The sequence below is a fragment of the Lepeophtheirus salmonis genome, chromosome 7 (assembly GCF_016086655.4).
Source record: "Lepeophtheirus salmonis chromosome 7, UVic_Lsal_1.4, whole genome shotgun sequence".
Classification (NCBI taxonomy): domain Eukaryota; kingdom Metazoa; phylum Arthropoda; class Copepoda; order Siphonostomatoida; family Caligidae; genus Lepeophtheirus; species Lepeophtheirus salmonis.
This window is the reverse complement of record NC_052137.2, coordinates 26,882,603-26,906,307: the sequence shown is the minus strand read 5'-3', so window position 1 is coordinate 26,906,307 and position 23,705 is coordinate 26,882,603. Positions and strand designations below refer to the sequence as shown.

The 23,705-nt window shown below is 29.9% G+C and overlaps 1 protein-coding gene across 2 annotated transcripts in view; it reads right to left on the bottom strand.

Annotated features, from left to right (window-relative positions):
• Nucleotides 1-21,537: 21,537 nt before the first annotated feature.
• LOC121121912 (uncharacterized) overlaps nucleotides 21,538-23,705 on the bottom strand; it is a 211,190-nt gene continuing 209,022 nt past the window's right edge. For both annotated transcript variants that reach the window (XM_040716904.2, XM_040716903.2), the window contains exon 6: nucleotides 21,538-22,237. In XM_040716904.2, the coding sequence (XP_040572838.1) occupies nucleotides 21,726-22,237 (512 nt within the window). In that variant the 3' untranslated portion in view covers nucleotides 21,538-21,725. The remainder of the gene's footprint in view (nucleotides 22,238-23,705) is intronic.

The following is a 23,705-nucleotide window of genomic DNA, read 5'->3' as shown; positions in this document are numbered from 1 at the left end:
AGTGCTTCGATATATTTCCTCTCAAAAATAGTTAAGAATGCTTTGTTAAATCAATTATGATTTGATTTAACGTTATTACTTTATTGATTTCATTTCTTAATTAATGTTTCTTCTTGTATTTCAATGCTTATACAATTTTAATTTCAAAATTAAAGTAAGATAAATGTATTTTAAAAGATCCACTAAATTAATAAAATATAGTTATTATCCCAAAGGTTTATCATGAATTCAGTAGGAAATTAATGGGATAAATATCTGCTTTCAACAACAGGTTTAGTTCGAGCACAAACAGAAAACATTGTTCAGCTGTGGTTTTTAGCCAAAGTAGCTCACTCCTGGCCTTTTTTCTTACTAGATTGCAATTGTTTGGATTTTCCCTTGTAGAGTATGTTGTAAAGGAAGGTTAATCTCATTTCCAGGACCAATCCAGACACATTGAGGCATCATAGAAGACTATCCCATAAGATAGGGTGCATACGAGCTACACTATATTTTATAGGTTTAAGGTTCTTGTTAGGAGAATAAGTGGTGTTGTATTATCCCGGAGACTAATCTTTTCAATCTTTAAAGCCTTACTCTTTAAGCGACAAAATAACTACATGGGTGTTAGCATTAAGGCCTTCAATTTATTATAAAATAATTTTTGAATAAATTAAGTTGTACATGAAGTAAACAATTGCACTAGAACCCCCTTTAGTGTTAACTGAAGTATTAAACAGAAAATAAAAAAAAGAAAGAGAAAATTATATTGAATAACTAATAAAATTAGATAGTCAGAACCATTAAATGGTGGCCGTATTTAATGTAATTTAAAAAAAAAATTCAATCAAAATTTAGATTTTAATAATAATAAAAGCACTATTACAGATTGTTGAAAGTATAAAATATAATATACCATTATTTCCAGATTTGATGAACATATCTGGTCATTGTATAATGCACTTCAATTAGGAGTTGGATAATTTCAAAATTTATATAACAAATATTAATTTATCCATTTTCTATTTTTAGTTTGTTAATTAATAATTTAAATTCTAGTTAAATGCGTGTGATACTCTCACTTTGAATTTGATTTATTATTCTGTTTTCTTTCTATTCCAACTTCTTGCAAAAAAATCAAAAATGAATAAAAAAATGGTTTAATAATTTTCAATTATAATCGTAAATTATGATGCTCTCCCTGAATTTGATCTAAATTTTTCACTAATAGAATTTAAACAGTAGTATATTGTAAAAAAAATTAATTTAACATTAAAAGTTTTCATAAAAAGTATTTCTATAATTATTTTATGCTGCTTCTAATTAATTATCAGTTGATACAACAATTTTAAACTGCTTTTTGATAGGAAAATATACAATTTAAGCATGTGGACTCTGCACCATAAAGCGAAACAAAAAAAAAAAAAAAAAAAAGGGTTTTCTTTTTTTAGCCCTGTACTTTTTAGCACAAGTGTTATACCTTGAAGCTTAACAATACTTTCCAGAAATTTTTTCGAAAAATATATATTAAACATTCATTTAATTTTTTTTTTAAAATAAAAAAATTAGGTGCTTTTTGTTTAATAAGACTTATATTCAAATTATCAATATACATTGTGACCAATAAGTCTTCCGACAATTTCAATAGCCAAGAAAGTACAAACATATTTATTTCTTTAAATATCTGTTTACGCCATTGCACTCAGGGTAAAATTTTGTTCGAAATGAACGCCAGATCATTTCACTTGGCCACCAATTGTGACAACTACAGCTCTCGTACGCTTTGGAACTGCTTAACTCGATGTACAGGTGGTCTCCTCCGACAAGTTGTCCCATGCAGACACTATGGTGGCCTACATTTCGTCAACACAGCGGTATGAAGTCACACTAATTCTTTATAATGGGCTATATGGAAGAGTCTATAAGGGACTCTTCTGAGGATCATACCTGGGGAACAAGGGAGCCTTATGTCATTGCTTCAAAAAGTGCTCGAAAGTGGTTTGGCATTACTCTGGCAAAGACTATGCAGTATTGTGAAGTTGCTCCGTCCTGCTGAAAGTAGTAAGACCCTTCTTACTGATTTTCCTATTTGGGGAAAAACTAGGAACTATAAAATGTCCAGATAACCACGTCGATAGACCTTCATACCCTCAGGAATGAAGATCAAAGGTGTCTTCACCACTTAGGAAATTATACCTACCCACACAATCACCAAGGGCGGCTTTTGTCCCCTCTACAAGTTGCATTCGTTCTTAGGAATGCCATTGATGCTCTAAATTAGCACCCAATTAATGTGGCTGTTGAAGCTACCTCCATGGTGAAGATGTTCTCTTCAATCCAAATGAATGAAATGGGCAAAGAATTGAGGAATTTCAGATGCATCTTCGCCTGGGTTAGCCTATTGGCCATTGGGGACCTATTTATAAGCTGAACTTTTGTAGACGATATGGCCTCCTCCTTAGGTCCTCCCTTAAAAACCTATGTGTGGTTTCTCAAGACACAACAATCTCATTTTCCATCGATCACATGGAGCACTTCTTCTTGCGGTTCATCGTCAACCTCGCTGTAGCAATCAATTGGCTGTCCTCTTGGACCTTGGGCGACCCCTCTTAGTCTTGTAATCGATACTCCCAGTATCCCTATACTGCTAGATGGTGTAGTGTACCGATAACTTGGATACATTGAGGTCTTCAAGGCCTTTGTTAATAAACCTACAGTTTCTTCCTTTCCAAATGAAGATAAATGATGGCAGACAGGATTCATGATGTCATCGTTAGGGGCTCAAAAGCACGTTTCCTAAAAAAAGTTTGCTTAACAACAAACAAAGATGGTGTTAGCATGAATCAAATGTAGTAAACATAATTAAAAATATTCCGACTTCGAGGATAAATTTTACGTTGAAATAGCTGTCCTCAGACTTATTGGTCACCCCGTAGATATAATAAATTAAAGATTTAAAAAAAAGTAATTTTATGCATCAAGAGAGACGCAATAAAATTAATCACAAATATACGTTATGGCTTAAAATTAAAACTCTTAACAAAAGCTTAACCCTTTAATGTTAACAGTTATGCTTTAAAGACTCTTAAAAATTATGAAAAAGTCTACCACTTGGAAATATGGGTACATAATATACAAAACTAAAAAAAATTAAATTATACAAAGAAAGAAAAAAAAATTAATTGGTATGCTCCTATCCTCATCATCAGATATCGACTTACTAAACATTTAACGGTTGAGTAGAACTTACTTGAGCATTGTTGGAAAAGTTAACAATGTCTGCTGCGTAGTTCCCCTCATTACTTCTGTAATGGGGAATCCTTTAAGAAAATGCTGCGTACTTTCTGTTGAAGCAATGAAAATTTTTTGAGAAAGTGAAAGTATATTAGATATACAGAAGTGAGGGTGGAAGCTATATATTCTTTTTAAATGTGGAAAAAAGATGATATTATTTTACAAAATATCTAAAACTACCTTATAATAAACCATCTTTATATAATTACATATTAAAGTTAGTGTACGTGTGTATTTTATAGGTGCCCAAAACATTGAGCATATGAGACTATAGCTTTTATACGAGTGCCTCAGGCTAAGACAGGGGCTCTGATTTTTGAAATAAAGGATTAAAATAAAGTAAGCTTATTTTATAATTAAAACAAAAAAAATGTTTTTAGAGTTCAAGGAGACTGGATAGGAGGTTGAAGGTTAAAAATTAAAAAGTGGCAGGCATCTCAAAAAACAACTTTACAAATAAGGACGTTTTTTTAAATTTATTCAAAATCAAAAAAGTTATGGACAAAACAAAGTCATCAGTCAAAATTGCCGTTTTGATTTTTGTCTAGTGCAAATCACTGATTTTAAATGGAATATTGGATTCATAGATTGAATAAAGTATGTAGAAATTATTCTGGCAATTCGTTTGTATATAAATTTGACTTTTGAAATTGATGTTTTATAGTAAAAAGGCCCTATATTATAATGTTTATAAGAATACCTTAACGTTTGCCCTCACTGAAGGAGTCTAAACATTTCGAAGAAATAGTCAATTTGATATCCTGCTTCCACTTTGGCCCGAACAAAGCCAGGCTATTACGTTTTTAATATAACATTTTTCTAAAAATGAATTTTTTTTACTAATAAACAACTACTTTATATAAAATATAAATTAAAGGGTGAACATTCTAGGAATTATTCTGCTGCATGTTGGGATATATATTTGTGTGTTCACTTTTTTTTAAAGGACATTAATATAATTTTAAGGGAATAAAAAAATGAAGAGATAAATATCAAAGAATTTTTGACCTTATCATGACAGCTCAGCAAACAGCATTTCCACGGTCGGTGCTTTACTCTCTACAATATTACTATTCAACAGTTTCATTTCAGGGAAAATTTTCTCAAAAAAACTTTGTCTAACCATTTATTAAGAAAATATTATAATTTAGATACAATATTTTTTCAATATTTTTGTTACAGAATAACATTAAGTAAATTTCCCGTCAACTTTAGTATAGTAAAATAAAAAATATAGTTGTACATCTCATCTACACAAAAACAAGAAAAAAAGAAGAAGGAGAGGAAATAAGAATTAAATTCTAATGCAGTAAGTAATATTGGATTTATGGGACATTAGGGTTCCCAGGGTGTGTAGTGATGATCAATTACTTTTCATTTTTTCTGGTTATTAAATATTATATATCAATTTTGTACGAATGTCGCAGTTTTTTGATAAAGTAATTCACATTTGAGTTGTATAATTCATATTTTATGCATTGATATTTCCTTTTTTCGAATGATATATCAATGAGCCCCCTGTGCCGACAGACCTTTCAAAAATATTTTATAGTAAGTACATCTTTTTTTTAACCAACGAAATACCTGATATTTTCTCATATTTAGAAATTATTATCTTGAAAGAAGATTGATTAGAGGATTTTTAAACTAAGAATATGGCGTAAATTATAGATGCATCAAAAGATTATTGTTTAACGGATGTAGAAAAGTTTTCCCATTTGTTAATTTGAGCAATAAAATACATTTTTGACAATAATGTATACATATAGATAAATGCATAATTAAAACTATTTGACTTTTATCATTTTTACGACTTTCATGAACAGCATGTTAGTTCATTATATAAATTAAATTACTAACATTTTTATTGCCTGCCAATGTATAGATAAAGTAACATATGTTGAAAGGAAAGAGAGATAGAAAATTATTTTCATCACGCCCATAAAATGAGGTTATTCATAGTTTAATTTATGAACGATACTCGTATCTAATATGAGTATATATATGAGTACACAGTAGAGGCGTCCCTGTAAATACATTTTGTGCATCTAGTATTTAATATATACATATATGTATTATTAGGTTATCTCTCTCGAAATCTTATATATCCGGGAAATCCAAGATTTAATTACAGCTCTAACAGATAAATTGGGATCTAGATGAGTAACAAGGAAATTGAAGTTGATTTCAAGGAGAGATTAATAGTCTACGCAATCATTTGGCTCCTTCTTTGCCTCAAACATAGTAACCTTGAAGACCAGATGATCCTGCAAGATTTAGCATTTACTCATACTGACAATCTCATGCAGAATTTTCCCCATAAAACTTTCCCCTACCATCACAAAAAGGTCTGGCCCCTATAGAAGCCCAACTTCAATTGTAGTCGGATGCTGCAAGGTGGTTTCATACTTAGACCTAGGTAAGAGGCAAGTATCATCACTGAATATTGATGTTTAGTTGTTATTTAATGTCTCATCCCTTTTCCTTGTGGTGTCCAAACAACGAGAGGTTGAGAGACATTTCGCTCCTACTTTGCAGTAAAAAAAGGAACATCAACAATGGAAAAAATATAAAGAGCGACTGTTGCTTAAATAACTTGAGCAGAAAATGGCCACATGTCTATAATCAACTTTACATAATATCTTCAAACAATCTACAATGTTCTAAAGCGTCCAAGCGACGAAGTTCATGATGAACAGTGTTTGACAAAGTGGGTGATACCACTCCCACAAAATTTAAAAAATGCGCATACATTTTAGCAGGAATGAATATGCCAAATATTATCTGGTTTAATAGTATTGAAATACGTTATATCGAGATCGTACTATTGTACTTCATTACTTTTGCCTTTATATTCTATACTCAGTAAACTATTACGCTCAAATGCATAAACGCTACATAGAATAAATACTTATACTTAAATTAAAAACGTGGAATTACGAAAGAGTTAAGATCCATGATGTAAAATTCAAATTATTTACCCTAAAATATCAAGCAAGTTCTTAATGTATGTCCAGTAATTATAAAACTGTATAGATATATTGTTTGCATCAATAAGCCATTATTTCTTTAACTATTTAAACCAAAAACCCCGTGAAAGTCATGAAACCTATTTACTGCTGCTTCGAGAAATGTTCAAGGCACGAAAAACTATTAGAAATGTGGTTTATATCAGTTCATATTCTTGATTAAAATTAATTCCCTAAACCACAGTCAAATATTTTGAAAAATTGCTATGGATGATTCTAGTAATCAATTCATTTTCAACAAAACGTTCCTTCTATAGAATTGGACAATAAATAAATAAACAATACAAAGTTAAAATTTCATAAAAGGGAATGATCAGTAGTCAGAAAATATTTATACAAAACGATAAAACAATAGTTATTCTGAAGGTCTGATATAGCTTTTAAATTTATTATAATTGTGCATTAATTGGCACAAGATTTTAAATTTTTTATCCGGAAATGAGTTATATACATAAGTATAATATGTCCCCAGTATAGTTCCATGAAGACAGATGCGCCACTGGAATCCTAACAGAAAAGGCAGAATATTTGGCTGCGGCTGCAATTAGAATGTCTCTGATTTCTTCGACCTTGATAGGCTTCACTACTACCAACTTATCTACAATTATGCTTCATAGCTTTTGTATTTGTAGGACCCCTTTGGATTTCTAAGGAGAGGACAAATAAAATTAAATGCATTATAAATTTTTACCTAATTCCAGCTATGTTTAGTGTGATAAAATCTTTCAAAATTTGGAGTGTAGGGCAAATCACAAACGCATGCATCACTGTGTTGAACATTGAGTCCTTACCATTGAGTATCCTTACAGGCGTATTAAATAATAAACAATCCGAGGATATCTGAAATTTAAATCGCTTTCCATTCTTCATTTTAGATATGGAACTCTTGATCCTCTTTTTCCATGTTTTAGGTAGATTCAAAAGATTTAACTATAAATCGCAGATTTATCCGCCTATTCTCCAGCGTCGGAGGGAAATTAATTCGTCAGTGCCACGGAATTGGAGTGAATGCTTACAGCTCTTTTGTATGTAAGTATGTTAAGGATATATTAAGTAAAAATATTTATATAGAAATTAATAATGATTATTATTAAGTATGTTCAAAAAGATGATGTTTTGAAATTATTTTATTTGAACAAAATCTTTCCACTAATGAAGAAAGAATTATGTTCAAAATCATAAACTGTAATAATGTTTATTTCAACATTCTCTAAGTCTATGAGGGTTTTATAAAAAAGTTTTTATTATCATTCTGACGCACAATTTCAATAGTAGAAGAGGATAAAAAGACTGGTGCATCTTACAAAATGATCCTCTCGACAGCTGCCCAAGAATGAGATAATTTATCAATTTTTTCATAAATAAAATCAGTTTCTAACATTGTAGGCAGGATGGGACGAAATAGACGCACCCACTCAAACTCCGAGTTTCTTGAAAGGTCAATTAGAATCTTTCGATAAATTTTCTGAATAATTCTAGAAAACAAAGACAATCTTCCTCTTTAATCACTTTTTGGTATTTTTATGGAATCTATGTAACTTCGATACAAAAGCTAATTGAGCCAACAATATTACATTGAGTAAACAATGATATACACTTTACCTTCTGGGAATAAATTTATAAATAGGTTGTTAAAGAACCAATTTCAACGAAAAAAAACTTACGATTGAGTCGTTATCCCTCTTCTCCTTCTCCAAAAATATATTCCTCGATTTGCAAAATCAATAATTGATTTTTGAGATATCACTTTATACAATTACTTTGTCAAGTTTTCTGAAGCATAGAAATGTTTCTCACTTGACAAACGAACATTTAAGATATATAAAATTGTTGTCTCCAAAAAAAGTATCTAACACCACTTCATGAAATCAGGTGAAACTTTTTTATTTTTTCAATATCATATTTAGAATAACATGACCTAATAATTCAAAAGGAATCCCATATTTTTTTCGGAAGAAAAACTATTTTTAGGGGGAAAGTTAGCATTTTTGGGGATCAGGCCAAGAGTAAAAAAGTTTGCGAAACAATGATGTAATAGCCGACCATTGCACACGTTTTTTGAACATATATCTGTTAGACCCTGTATATCATAATATAAGTTTAATTTAATTAGACATAATCAGTCAAAAATTCGCTTGTTCATCATCCACTATTATATTTATCTAGTATAATTATTAAAATGTAGGCAAAATAACTACAATAAGTTAGACATCTTGGCTCTAAAAAACAAACCAGCTCACTTCTTTCAATAATTATAAGAAGGAAAAACAGGAGAATTGAGAATACATTTATATATAAATAAAAATACTTTGGGAAAAGCTTCTTGAAATATTACTATAGAAAAAAGAAATAACTAATTTATGTTTTACACATTCACACACTCACAATCAAAAAGTGAATATAATTTTTATATGTAGAGAAATAAAAGAATACACCATTATGTTGCGTCAATAGCAATAATTTAACAGATGATTTTTTATAATTTGTTAATGATCATCCTTTTTATTACACAGTTTGTAAATTAGAAAAAAAAATCGTTACTTATAAAATGATAGAAGTTGAAGAATTATAAAAAATACGTCATTCAAATTTGTATAATTTTTTTGAACTATTACATCCATTTTACACCTTGAACTACCAATTAAATTGATGAAATACTTTTATCGAATACAAGATGAGAGAAAAAATATATATTTTTTTTTAAAATAATCTTAACAACATGAGTTTGGGTTCTCCATATCTTATACATTTTTTTTGTTATTGTCAAAACATTAAATTATAATTTTGGATGAATATTTGTATAAAATATTCATAACTTCATCCGACTCCCATCCCTTATCTAAAGGTAACAATCGTCATCCTAAAATTTTAACGTGTGTTAAAAAAAACGTGATTGTCTAATAGTCATAAGTAATATAACTATTGGATACAAACTAGGGAACATTTAAGGTACTCTGACTAGATTTTCAGAGTTTGTGTGTGTATTGGGATGGGGGATAATCCCCCTATATCTCAAAATTTTAATGCATGTAAAAAAATATATCTAATATGTTTTGTATGGCTCTCAAAAATATTGGTATCATAACGTATTACCATACAATATTAATTCAAGTGTTGTTATTCATAGAATAATATCAATATGGATTAAAACCGGTTATTAAAAGGAGATATGAAAAATATCTGACAATATGAATCAAATTTTATGTGACATCGTTATTTATTGATCAACTACTTTTAAGAAGACGCTAATGAGTAAGTGCTTAATTTTTAGTAATAACTAATAATTCTCAGCACATTTGAAAACAGGAAGGTGTATTTTTTATGCAAGTATTTATTTTATATTTGATTCATATACAAAAAAAAAATTATTAATTATAAATAATTTATTATTTTTGGTACTACAAGAGACGATATGCTAATAGTAATGGGTTAGTTAGAGCAAATCCCTTATGAATGTTATCCCTTATATATGTGTGCTGGATTACAAACTTCTTTTTTTTTTTAAATGTATACCGAGAACAATTTTTACATAACCTTTTATATGCCTCAAGGTTAGACCATCATACAATTGGGCTTGCTAGTATTTTCAATTTTATGCATCGTACCGACTCCTGGACAAGACACAAAAATTTTGACAAGACCAACAACCAATAATTTTCCTATAACGTCACTATTGCTAGAATTTTCAACTTATTGTATCATAGCGACTGCTGGGTAAGAACGACAGATTTTACACTAAGCATACAACCACTCAAACACTATGACGTCACTATTAAAAGTGGAAGCCAAACTTTAGTTGTACTTGTGTTAGGTTATAATTTTATACTTCTATTAACCTCCATGTGGTTAACATTTTTGCCGTCGGTAATTTTCATATCTATATTTTTTTTTCTGTTAATTGTGCACCGAGGATATTTTGCTACATTACATATTTGCCATATGTTTATGTTTTTATACTATTGGTTTTACATTTAATGTCGTATCATCGATCAGATAAATTATATAGCTTAGGACTTAGACAAAAACACTCAGTGTATTAATTAAAAATCCTTTGAATCCATCACTTTCGTCTCAATTACAATTAATGGGAATTTTAAGCATTACCCTACAATTTAAAAGGGTCTTAAAATACAACATAATGTTGATATAAAATTACAACTACGATATATATTATAGTTTTATAATTGACCAAAGTTAATAAGAGTTTAAAAACAGTAACTTCTTAGTAAAAAAATATGTTTATTACCACAACAGGGTACGTGATTGAAGCTTGTGATATTCCAAATAGAATTAGAACTCATTGACGTTTCTTTTTTTGCTATTATTTATTAGTTATATAGTCACTATTTTCCTTATTTCTTCTTCTCTTAGCTAAATAATTAATGAGATTGAGCTACACCACTTAATTTCGAACCGATAATATAAAACATAACTGGTGGCAAATAAATCATTTAGCCCAATCTCCGCAAGTCAACATTATCATTGGCAAAAATGTAGGCAGCAAACTGACCAACGGCCTATATTTTATTGGTAATATTATAAAGAACCCTATATTTGTATTAAACAATAATATTATTCAGGGAGTTTCGTTGTAGTAGGGCACCATTTTGTCACACTTTGTCTACAAACTTATACAAGTAAACAAAGATCCCCCATATTATTCAAATAAATTATTTAACTTTAGAGTATTAATTGTATTTTGTGATAGGGTAAGGATATTTTCCCGGATGACGTAGTCTAAAAATGTATTTCCCGGGACTGTGAAATACTAGTGTGTCTAAAGTATCTAGCATTCCTCATAAATAACCAATCATAATATAAATTCTTATATAAAAATACCAAAAGTATGATTGTAATTCTATTAATAGAAAAAAGAGACATTATTTATGTACAAGTATTACGTATATGTAGACTATACAAGAAAAAAACACTATTGAACTATACTATGGACTTTATGATTAATAGAGTGCCATAAATTTGATAGAAAAATCTTCTTAACAAATTGTGTTATCCTTTTTTTTCATTAACTACGAAAAAAAAAAATCAAAATTCCCAGAGCTCGGAATCTGTTTGGACATATAAATCAAAATGATTCACTGTGGAAAAACAAAGGTATTACATTAGTGTTGAGAAATTTGAGAAATTCTAAATTACGATTGATGAACCTTTTTGCAAGACACGCTGACCTTTTTTGAAAGATCCCTTATACAAATGTAAAAGGATGGTAATATGATTAAGATTTTTTTTTTTATTAATTTATTTACGTATAATAAATATTATACTTCAAAACAGTACTTATTACATAATCATCTATTACTAATGGCATAGATAGTTAAACAATAACCGGTAAAAATGTTAGTAGGGTCACCATTGAAAAAAGTTATAAGGAAATAAAAATAAAATTTAACACAAATTTCAACTCTTTACTACTGCATTATTTTCTATTACGCTCTTCTTTCATTGTTCCCCTTTATGAGTCTTCCATTCTCATAAAAAAACTTTATTGTTGATATTGATCTGTTGGTCGTTTACTCCATCACTTGAGGTATTGCCTTTTTATTAGTTCTTGCCACGTACAGTACTTTCTCTATTTTTTATATCAAGGTGTCTATTTTGAACATATCTGGGGGACTTGACACCGTTGATACTAGCCAATGGCTATTCGTGATTCTTCAGTTCCATTATTTTGTACTATCTCCTCCACTCTATTAATTAATTGCCGCATGGATGGACATAGGGAGAAGAGGTGCTAAAACAAGCAGACAGTTGAAACTACATATTACAAAAATGAAAAGGAGTACAACATTGAAGGTTTATTAAACGCTTCTTTGTTGATATATCTTTTGGATTTTTTCAAAATGATTTTGTTTGGCTGCTACAATGCCCTCTAACCTTGTCCTAAAAGCACTGCAGCACTTCCTGATGAAAGTATCGAACAAGGCATCCCTTTAAAACTAGACGGAGGCCTTGAGGTTGTCCAAATTTCGGTTAAGGGTAGCTCAGGCACTCTTCTCGACTCCATCTCAAATGGTATAGTCGAGGGGGAACAGTCTGGGGAGCAAATGTAAACTGTTGATCTATTAGGCTTGCATAAAGTGAACAATTTATGGCCTTCCTTGTCATTTCTGGACCAGTTGCCGATGTCGTTGAGCATAAGAATCATTCCCCAACTTCTTCAAATACCTCCTCGCAGTCTAATCACTGACATTGAGACACTTTGCATTCTGCCTTATCGACTTTGTCTGACGTCTGGTGTTCCTGGTGTCCATGCCCTCCATGATCCCAATTTTCTACCTATACTGCTGCCAGGGGACCTATTAAGGTTTTGACCTGAAGAAACCGTGCCTTTAACCAGGTTGTCTCCTGGACACTTACTTGAGTATGAAGAAAATCAGACATCCTTTGTCTTTTCCCTTCCATCGAGACAACTCGTAATTTTGAAAGTTTATTTTTTTATTGAGAACAATTGTTGATTCTTTTAATAACGCAACTTAGTATTTTAGAAAACTCACTCTGCAGAAATCCAAATTAATTTAATGTCAAGTCCACAATTATTACCACGCACACTGTACTAATGAACGTTAATAATAAATGTTTTAGAAAAACTTGTGTTTAACTTAAAAAACAACTACAAATTATGTCAAATACAACTGCTAGTATATTACTATATAAACAAATACTTTGCAATTTAAAAAAAAAAAATTTATATATTATATATCTGCTTCTGAATTCTAGAAAACGTAGAAAAAGTTTTGGATTACATATAAAAAAGAAATTGTTAATTTTTAAAAGGCTTAAAAAATTCTTATTGTTTGTTAAATTTTCGATTAAAAAACTAGGAGTCAATAAATATTATTAATTTTTATTTTAAAGAAAAATGAACATCAATAATATGTATGATTTTTATAATCAACGATGACTCCAAAAAATAGAATGTTAGTTTCTGAGTTAAATCGAGATTTTGTGAGTAAAAAAACGGGAAAGGATTTGACGTACTTATTATGACTATAGAGCTTCAATAATTAGACAAAATCAGACTGGTTTTTTAATGATCTTTTCCTTTTTTATAAAAGTAATACAAATTATATCAATAATTTGAATATCTCAAATTAAAAATACAATGTAATCTTTAGATTTTTTCATATTTTTCCGTTAAAGAATTCTCATTTTACTAACAAAACTCACATTAAAAAATCTGGTAGTTTGGTTTTGAGTGTTTTAAAGCATTACAGTACGTTTGTAATTTAGATTATTCAGATTGTGAGCAAAAATAACAAAAAACATCTGAAGTTTTATTGAAATCTATCGAAGATCAAAATATCATGAAATTTTAATTGGTATAATAAGTTTTTAACCTAAAGTCTGGTTGTTTGAGCCAAAATAAGTTTTTTGTTGTTTTTGGCTTCATTTTTATTAATTTAATAACTCACAATCAACCAATCTATATAAATAAAGGAAATTTTTTCTTTATAAATGTCTGAATACATGAAAAGTCACCAAGTGCATGGTATATAATACTCCATGATCGATGTCATATGCATATTTTGATCTAAGAAATAACAATTTAGTCGTATATCATATAAATATTTTTGATAAAAGAAATAATAATGTATATGTATAATTTAAATATTGTAGGCATGTTTTACTTGTTTGTGTTATTAGTCTATAATATATTCATATCATAATTCATAAGTTATGCGCATTTTTAGTAAATGGTGAGGTTTGAATAAATAATAAACGATGATATGATAAAAAGAATTTTCTATGTTTTTATTAATGAGAGCTCTTAAGACTCATCTCAACAGTTTACTTTTTTGCCTCTTAAAACCCTTATACCTACTTTTTTCATTCTTGAGGAGAGAACACGTAGTTGATATAAGTATTATTGTATTGAGTATTTACGTGTGTCTATGCTCATGAAAAATGGAAAACAATATTGAGATTTATCTTTTATATTATTGAAGAAAAAATTGTAGTTTATACGAAACCTACTTAGTCAGGGCAATACCAAATACTACCAGAAGTGATGATATATAAAAAAGGATAAGTTATCATATGTGAACTGAAAGTAGGATGGCACTTACAAAGAAATGTTTTATTTTAACTTGTCGTAACAACCAAGCCAATCAATTTTGTTTTTTTCGTCAATAAATTTGCTGTGCATAACAATCGATGGCGGCCCTCGCTTCTTAAGTATTTTGATATATACAAATATCAACTTATCCAATTTTTTTAATAACATTAAGTTGCAGTACCAACTTTAACTGTAAACATAAATAAATTAATAGCCAATAATTAATCCTTTTTAACATCCATTAGATGATTTAATATTTAGTATATTGTTAAGTACTTTATATATACAGTGAAATATTATTTGACCATAAAGACATTTCTTATATATTTTCTTTCATAATTTTATAAGGAAGGATAAAACTTAAGCCATTTACTTTTCTTAATTAAATTGATTTTATAGTCCCCTAACCAACATTCATAATGCTAATTATGTGTTAATTGTTCATAGATTGTCTTTGAGTCTTCCTGATACAATAGAAAATAAAATCATAAGGGTCAAAATTATATGCATTACACATCAATCTAATATTTTTTAGGACCGTGACAAGTTTTGATTTTTGTTACTTATTTATATATTAATCTAAAGGTTGTAATATTTTATTTTTTAGTTTTCTGTTTAAAAAATCAAAATAGTCTTCTAAAGGAATTCAGAGAAGGAAATGTGACGTCCAGGCCAAATTGTTATTTGTAGCTCTCATTATAAGTATGAAGTTTAATCTTTCTTTTATTTTTTTACGTCCATAGATTTCATTTCAGTGGCTTTATTGATTTGATTACATAAGTAAGAAACTTTTTATAATCCTTTATGTCAACCTTAAGTAATTTTTTGTATGAAATAAATTTAAAAAAATTAGTAATTAAAATGATACATAAAGCTTTAAATAAGATTAGAACCTTTAGAAATAATTAAATACTTTATAGTTTTTGACATTACTTTTTATTCGGATTTTGACAATCTCACATAAAATTAATTTAACCATATTTGATTATTATAAAGTTTTTTGGGAGAAATATGCACTTATTTTTTCAGGTATATTTCTGTATTTCAACATTCTCAAATATGATTTTAAAATTACAAAGGTGTGAAATAATGAGAAAAATGCAATTAAAAATGGTTTCAACTATCCCTTAACAAAAAAAAAGTAACCCAAAAGTTAATTTGTTTTTAATCTTTTCTTTAAATGCTTTATATCATGGCTGAGCTTATAGAATAGACTGACATTTCAATTTTTAAAAAATCCCTAAAAAAGGTCGATTTTGATTAATTTATGGTCAATTAACTTTATAACATTTATTAAAAAAATAAAATATAATACGGTAGTCAGGTTGCGTGAATATTGATTACAATAATATTCTGAGAATAAGAAATAATTACATTAGAGTCTATATAATTAAATAATTTATATGTAAGTGATTAAAACAAGTTAATGCATGGATATATTTATATTCTAATTAATTTAATACAACAATTTGTATATGGTTTATAAAGACAAATCATAAGTTGGATTGAATAATTCTAATACTATAATGTTTACGTAAACCGAATCAGTGAATATTAAAAAAAATCTCTGTCGTTTTATTTTGGTCATAAAGTTTATGAAAGTTGCTGTTACTTTATTTTCACTAAATAAATATCTCGTGGAATGACTATTCATGCTTGTAAAGGAGACAAAATAACCTCTGTAGTGAAGGTTGAAAATTCATTGAGTAGAGAAAACATTCATAAAAAAACTTAAAATTGAACAAGCAGTTGATGAGAGAAGATACCTGCTTGAAGTATATATAAAATGGAATTAAAATTATAATAATGATATTTTTAATATGGTTGTTTCGGTGCTTAAAATTGGACTCATCCTACGCTTTTTCGAGTCACTTTTTGCCTTTGTTATCAGTCCTTGAAAAACTTTATAAAAAATGCAATATAGGAAATACATAGAATATACTTCATTAATATTCAATTAGTTTAAAAGACATTAATTATCCATATGATACGTAAAAAATTTGCGATTATAATTAATTTAGGCCAAAATAAAGTCCAAAATAGGTTTTTTATAGTACACAAGATTGATTTATGATGTTGCTACTGGCAAATATCTAGGATAATCCTGTTAATCATATATTATTCGTCGGGAGGGTTTGTAAATCCGATTTAAAATGTGTTGGGAGTGTTAATTTATAAAGATTTGAAAATTCAAGATTATCCTAACTTTTCTAGTGACGACTTATCTTGGTAGTGTTTTAGTGAGAAAAAAATTGGGTGCCAACATCACCCTCTTCCCCGAAAATAATTTTTTTTACCCTGAATAAGTGGGTTTCAAACTTATTTTCAAAGTAAATGTGTTTACGGGGGTATTCTATTTTTATGGAAATCTATAAGTTGTTTTTTTCCTTTTATATATTGATAAAATGACCATCAGAAACGCCAAAATCGCTACTCCGAAATCAAATGAACATAAAATTGGACAACCAATTATAAGGTTAACTTTTAATGAATTAAGAAAGGATATCAGGAGCCATTTTTATGTCCATTTCCCAGATGGCATCTAGATTTATTATTACTAAAGGTTTACAGTGTATATAGATAGGAATATGAAAAAAAACTTTCCAAAGAATAAAACATTGAATTTTAACTTATTAAGCCAAAAATTTTCTTTTAAAAGATGCCATATCCATCATTGGGAGCAATGGTGCCTTGTTATCAGTTTCATACAATGTAAATGTTGTTGGACACACAAGAATATACTTATGCCCTCAAACAACTCATTGCTACGAGTCTTTCACATTATATAACAGAAGAAAGAAATCCTGTATTAGAAGATAATTTATTTTAAATTGAAAAAACTACTTGTGAAATGGGTAACCTCAAGGATAAGGAATAGTTTAAAAGTATCATTAAATGATGAGATACGTAATTTGGCAGAAAAAACATCAAATAAAAATCGATAGTGTCTTACTGGCTGTGAGGCTTATCATAGTAAATGAAATAATTACGATAATCATATAGTAACACTACTCGTATTGAAGGGAGGCGTCGGCAATAGTCTGAAAATAACCTCCTTTAGGTCATTTTTTAACAATTCTAAAGTGGATGGTGAAGAGAAGATTAAAACCTACAAAATTTCCCAACTACACACTTGTAGTAATTTCATACTGGTTCAGCTCAAACAGAAAATAGAAATAATCTTGATAGCAATCGTTTTCCTAGAAAGGGCATACCATTTCCTGATAGTGGATAGGTTTAATAACAAAATAAATTTATTGACAATTTAACCATACTTTTATTTTTTATAAAAAGTATCCTTTTTCACATGTTCCTTTTTTAAATGTTTAATATACACAATTAAGATGTTTATTAACCATTGAAACGTCAAATTACTAAACATCTTCTCAAAATACGTTGATTTTTTTTTCTTTACTTGGATAGAGGGAGATAAAACTAAAATCAAACACTTTGATTTCACTTAAATATTATACTTTGTTCTAGATATATCTAGCACATCATATTTGGTGGACTAAGATATCATATAACATATACCGATTTATGTACAAAATTTAAAATAGTATTTGGGGATGACAATTCAATAAACATTGATCAGGGTTGTAGAGAGACAGTATGTTTTGTGTTAACACCCCATTATTGTTGTCATGGAAAATAAACATCTTTCAACAAGTTATAAGTGCTTTTGTACCTTCTCATTTAATTAAAATAGTGTTATAAGAGCCCGCTCTTTCTTTAAGATATTGGACTGCAATCTTAACGGGAGGATCAAAAAGCCGGTCAGAAATGCAATTTCTAGCCATAGTTGGCAACTATGTAAAATACATAAATAAGGTATTCACTAAATTGGGAGCTTCTAAAATACAAAAAAAATGTTTTACTTAGTGGTTCATTAGAATCTGAACACATAATTTTTTAATTAACAATAGAAGTTCAACAAAATTAATTGTAATACAGCTTGGACTCTCTTTATCATTAATGTTGCCACCCTTAGTGACAATGATGGCTTCCAGGCGGCGGCAAAAGGGCTTCCACCCACTGCAGATGTAGTCCTATGTCATGGCGACCAAGTGCTGGCTGACAGTGGCTTGAAGGGCCTCGGTAATTGGAGGATGGACACTACCCACGGCATATACTTCAACGGTGTAGTCGAGAAGGTTAGTATCAGGGCTTATAAAAAAATCCAAGCTCAAAGCAAAGTTAGGATTACAAAATAAATGATGCTACTTAGTAGTTTTAATTTTTTGACAGAAATTTAAATTATGTAAGTGTCTAAAATATTCGATCCTGTGAAGTTCTGATTGAATAGAGGTCGCCCCAGAGGATATTCTTGTACATCAAACAGTTCCTACTTTGGTATGATTACAATTCATAATGGTATTGATATCAATAGAGAATATAGATTTGAAGATAATCTGGTTATTACATAGTAAATATGAGAGGATATAATTTGCTTGCAAAAGTTAATAGGAAGAGCTAATTTTTAGACGCTGAATACACTAATTTTTCTTTATCTGGAGATGTCATTAGCCCTAAGTAGAGATGTAAAAATGTACGTATTTTAAAGTTTGTGAAGATCAAATTGTACAATCATTTCCTATAGGCAAGTGAAAATGCGTGCATTTTCACTTGCCTATTCCTATGTCGTATATTTAGCTTTATTATTAGAGAAGGGAAAGTGAGTGTATTTATTGTTTTGAAATAAACTCCTCCATTTAACTTTAACAATTTGTGCTTGTATAAGCATATTTATTGATTCAATATCATGTATATAATTGGGACAGGGTATTGTGTGAATCTTTTTTGAATATCAATATATCATAATTAGAAAAGTTTGATAACTAATCATGCTACAATACAGATATTGTGAAAGTCTTACAAGGTATCATCCATTCCCCTATAACTCGGCAAGGAATAGTTTTTCATCGTTTTAAAATTAACCATTGATCTTATAATTGATTTTAATACGATTTTTGTGAGGCCAATCAAATTGACATCAATGTTTATGTAGAAAATTTTAGTAAATAAGTTTATATGTATATTTCAAATTAGGGAATTTATATCCAAAAATTTTAAGAATATTGTATTATACCTACAAATTTCCCAAAATTAATTTTGTAATTCACTTATGTGTAGCTATTACATGTAGGGGTCCATAGTGAAGTCAATCGCCAAAACCAACAACGACTAGCTTCAACCACAAACTCCAGCCTGGTCTTGAATCTGGCTCAGCCTTGATAAGGAACTTCCTCTCCATGTTGGCCAGTGCCTCGATAATTAAAGCACACAAGAAGTCAACAGTGTTATTAATACGTTTATTGTACTCTTTTTCCCAGACATATGTGTGCCCCACACATAGTAGTCCAAGGGGTTCAGATACGGCCAGCTAAAAGGCCACATTTCCTTATTCTTTGGTTTTAGTAAGTCAGGAGTACGTTTTTTCTTCTTGCAACGATTTCTTCTTTGCAGGTGTTTTTTGCCCAACAGACTCCTGAAAAGTCATGGCAACATTGGAAAAAGTTAATTTGGGCAGTTTCTTAGTCGCAATAATCTTTTTTGGCATTAACCCGTCAAAGGTGCACACAATTATTAACACACATCGGTTTTATTTAAAGGACATCTCATAATATTTTTATTTTATATTATGCAGTATTTTCAGTTAAATCTGATAAGCATACTTTCATAAATATAGATTTCAATGTTGCCAAAATATTTAGGTACAAAAATCTTCTGGATTTCAAATCTGTTCCCTGTATACTGAGTCGTCAATAAAAATTTCACCATTTAGAGCATCCATGTTCATTTACATATATATAAATATATTATACCGAAAAGATTTGTATTCTTATTATTACCCTTTTTAATCAGTATAGCTGCCCTCAGTGGCGATGCAGCGCTCAAGGCAAGGTCAGAAGGTGGTGCAGATTTTACGCATTTACTTGGCGGACATTGAGTCCGGGCCCTTGTCCACCACGGCCATAAGGGAGTTCACGTTGGACTGGTGAGCTTTACAGGCATTGGCCTTAATAACCGCCTAAATACGGTATTTTAGTGAATTTAGGTCAGGACTCTTGGGGGCCAAATGCCCTAGCCTAGTAAGCAACATTCTTTGGGAGAATCTTGCCGATGAAGTTTTGGACAGTTTTGGCTTTGTGTGCTGAGGCCCTATCCTTCAGGAATACGACGGACCCCTCCCTGAACAATTTCAGAAGCCACGGGACTACTTTCTTATTGAGTATGTCGAGGTAATAGTCAGTTTTAAGGTAATATCCGGTGGGAAACTAGATTGGTTTCATCTTTCTCCGGTTGGATGCTACGAGCTCTATCAACATCCCCCACACGGCTTGGTTTTTGGTGGTCACATGCCTGGTGGAGTCATATAGGGGTATGTCAGGGAATGCCAATACCCAGTCATTTTGCTGTGTAAAAACCGGATCCACCGTGGAATTCTTCTCATCTGAAAGTACAAAGATGTCGATTAGACTTTGCTTCCTTGCGTTTAAAAGTTTTTAGACCTCTCAAGCCTCTTGTCATGCTGTTTTTGCGATAATGATGGGCCATTCAACTCTTCTGAAGAATTTGCCGCCTATTTTTTTTTTTTCAGAGAGATGTGGTCGACCTTGCCACCCCGAGATCCTATAACATGAATGTGATTGTGGAGTTCGGGTTGGAGATTGAGGCCTCCTTGAGCCTTGCCTGATCCACTTTTTGTTTTGTCCCACTTCCACTGCGTCGCTGTAAGTCCTGGGCAGCTTCCATGCACTCTTTAAAGTTATATACGGTATTACGGTCGCACTTGAGTTGTTCAGCGGTCTCTTTGGTAGAGAAGTGTGCGTCCAGGACAGCAGAGAATTTTTCTCATCGTATTCCAACCTAAAAACGACTTGTACTCATGTAATGAACAAGTAAAATAACAAAATATTCAGAATCCGTAGAACTTTCTTTAGAAATTCACAAAAAATATTTACCTAATCTAAAACCCCATATAGGATACCCCCAGAATTGTGGGGAATTTTTTTCTACGACTTTGTATGTAAATACTTTGTACATGATTCATTTATTTTTTAATAACAATTATCTCAATGAGTTAAATGTATGTATGAACCATTAACCTATAAATATTTATCTTTTATTTATTTGAATAAATTAAAAAAAGAGCACAAAAAAAAAAGTTGTATTTTATTCCACAAATTACTGGTTAGATACAAAATATAACACAAACCACATTAAATATGAAAAATTATGTACAAGAGAATATTTATACCATTGGAAATATTATTTTGTATTTCTGTAAAAAAATCACAACAAATTGTCTATAATTTAAACAGAGAGAACAATTCCAATCATATATATTAAACAGTTCCCAAATCCTTGACTTTGGTTACTGATACAGGTTTTTTAGAATAGGCGCATGACACGACTTTAATTTCATCTGGATCCTCTTTCTGGGGTGTTAAGTCCTCCAAAGATGCTATAACAACATTGGATGAAGTTCCATTTATCACAATTTGAGTAAAGTTTTTCAAAGGTATGGACTTGCTTTCAAAATTGTTTATATTGCTGTCATCTTCTAATAATATATGATCCTCGTTGAGAGTCACCCTTTTCTTTTTGGGGGGATGTGAGTTTTTTTGTTTTATTAGAGAGGAATGAAGATGCTGTTGATTATTATTGTTTTTGACGGTGCAATGTTCGGTGTTTGTGATAATACCGTTTAAAACAGTAGTTGTATTTGGTGAAATTGAGCTCTTTTGACATGTTTCATCTGAGGTACCTCCTGAAAATTCTTTTTCTTCCATAAGAGTACCTAGTCCAAGCTCAGGCATGCCAAGGAATCCATCTCTATATTGATTTCGTCGATTTGCTATAACAAAAGGGAAAGACTACATTAGATTAATTATGTATTAATATCGATGTGATCGATTTAATTTAATTTCAGGAATTTGTTAAATGTTTCTATTGAATTGTAATAAATCTTTTGGATATAACCTTTTCGTATTACAACTACGTATCCAATGTAGGAACTGACCAACATACACTTAATTTCTAAAAACATTACATTTTATAATCCTCAGACCTCAATAATTCTCCCTTTTAAAATGAAAAGGTTATCTGACTTCAGATGCTTCTTGTAAGGGGTTGAAAAAATTCCAATATCAATTGCATTTTAGAAGTACAAAAATTTCAATTTCCGCTTTTTTCTTGCATAAACAAATAACATTTGGAATGCCATAATCTTTTTATATTTAAGGGATAATTTTTAAGGGTTAAAGGTTATGTATGTATAGTGTGCATGCCTTATAGATGTGGGAAGACTACAATGCTCAATATGGATATTTGTTTATGGTGGGTATGTGTGAAAATTTCAAATTTTGTCGCATTTCATAATTTTACTTTTAAATTTACTGTTCATAGCAGATTCAAAGAAAGTAAAAATTAATGAAATTTACTTCTTTATAGAATAATAAAATATGGGTTATCTATACAATGTTATTTAAAAACAGTAAATTCTATCTCATAATTTAGACTTTTAGATATGTTCATAATGAAAAGTACAAAGCATAAATAAAGTGTGATCCTCAACTTTTGCCTATGGATAGTAATAATATAATATGTTTGTAATATATGGGAAAATTCTTCTTTTTTTTTTTTACACACAAACTCTATACTCATATATTTAGACTAAAACAACATATCATTTTGATATCAATTTGACTTCGCTGTAAATATTATCTAATATACAAACTCTTCTCTTTTTCCCAAAAAAATATTTATTAGCATATCAACAATTTTTATAGAGGAAGTTTTAAAATCCATATATTTATAAATGATACCTAAAATTGTTAATTCTACCTCATTGGACGGTGGAATCTTTTTTAAACATATTGATTTTTACATGTTCAAACATGTACTCAAACATATGGAAGTTCATACTTTTAAGGTTTAACATCAATTTAATAACTTTTATTTTAACTATATTAGTTTGAGCTGACACAAACATCATTTTCTTGTTAGTCAGCAAAGTTTTGGAAGTTTGGTGGGATCCTTTTTGAACCAGCAGTACGTAAAGGGAGGTGTTATACTACCGTAGATATAGTATGCATTTACTATTTTTTCAAAATGTAATTTTGTAGAACAAGATCACAAATTGAACAGTTACATGACAACTTGCTGAAAACCTGTTTCCTGCAAGCCACTATGCCAAATTATATTTTCGTCGAACGGAGATTTTTCTAAAAAAAAAAAAATTATAAATGTTGTTGATTAATGCTGCATTACTATGTGGCAATAGTTCCCATTTATGTTATTCCTATTTTAAAAGATAAAGTATT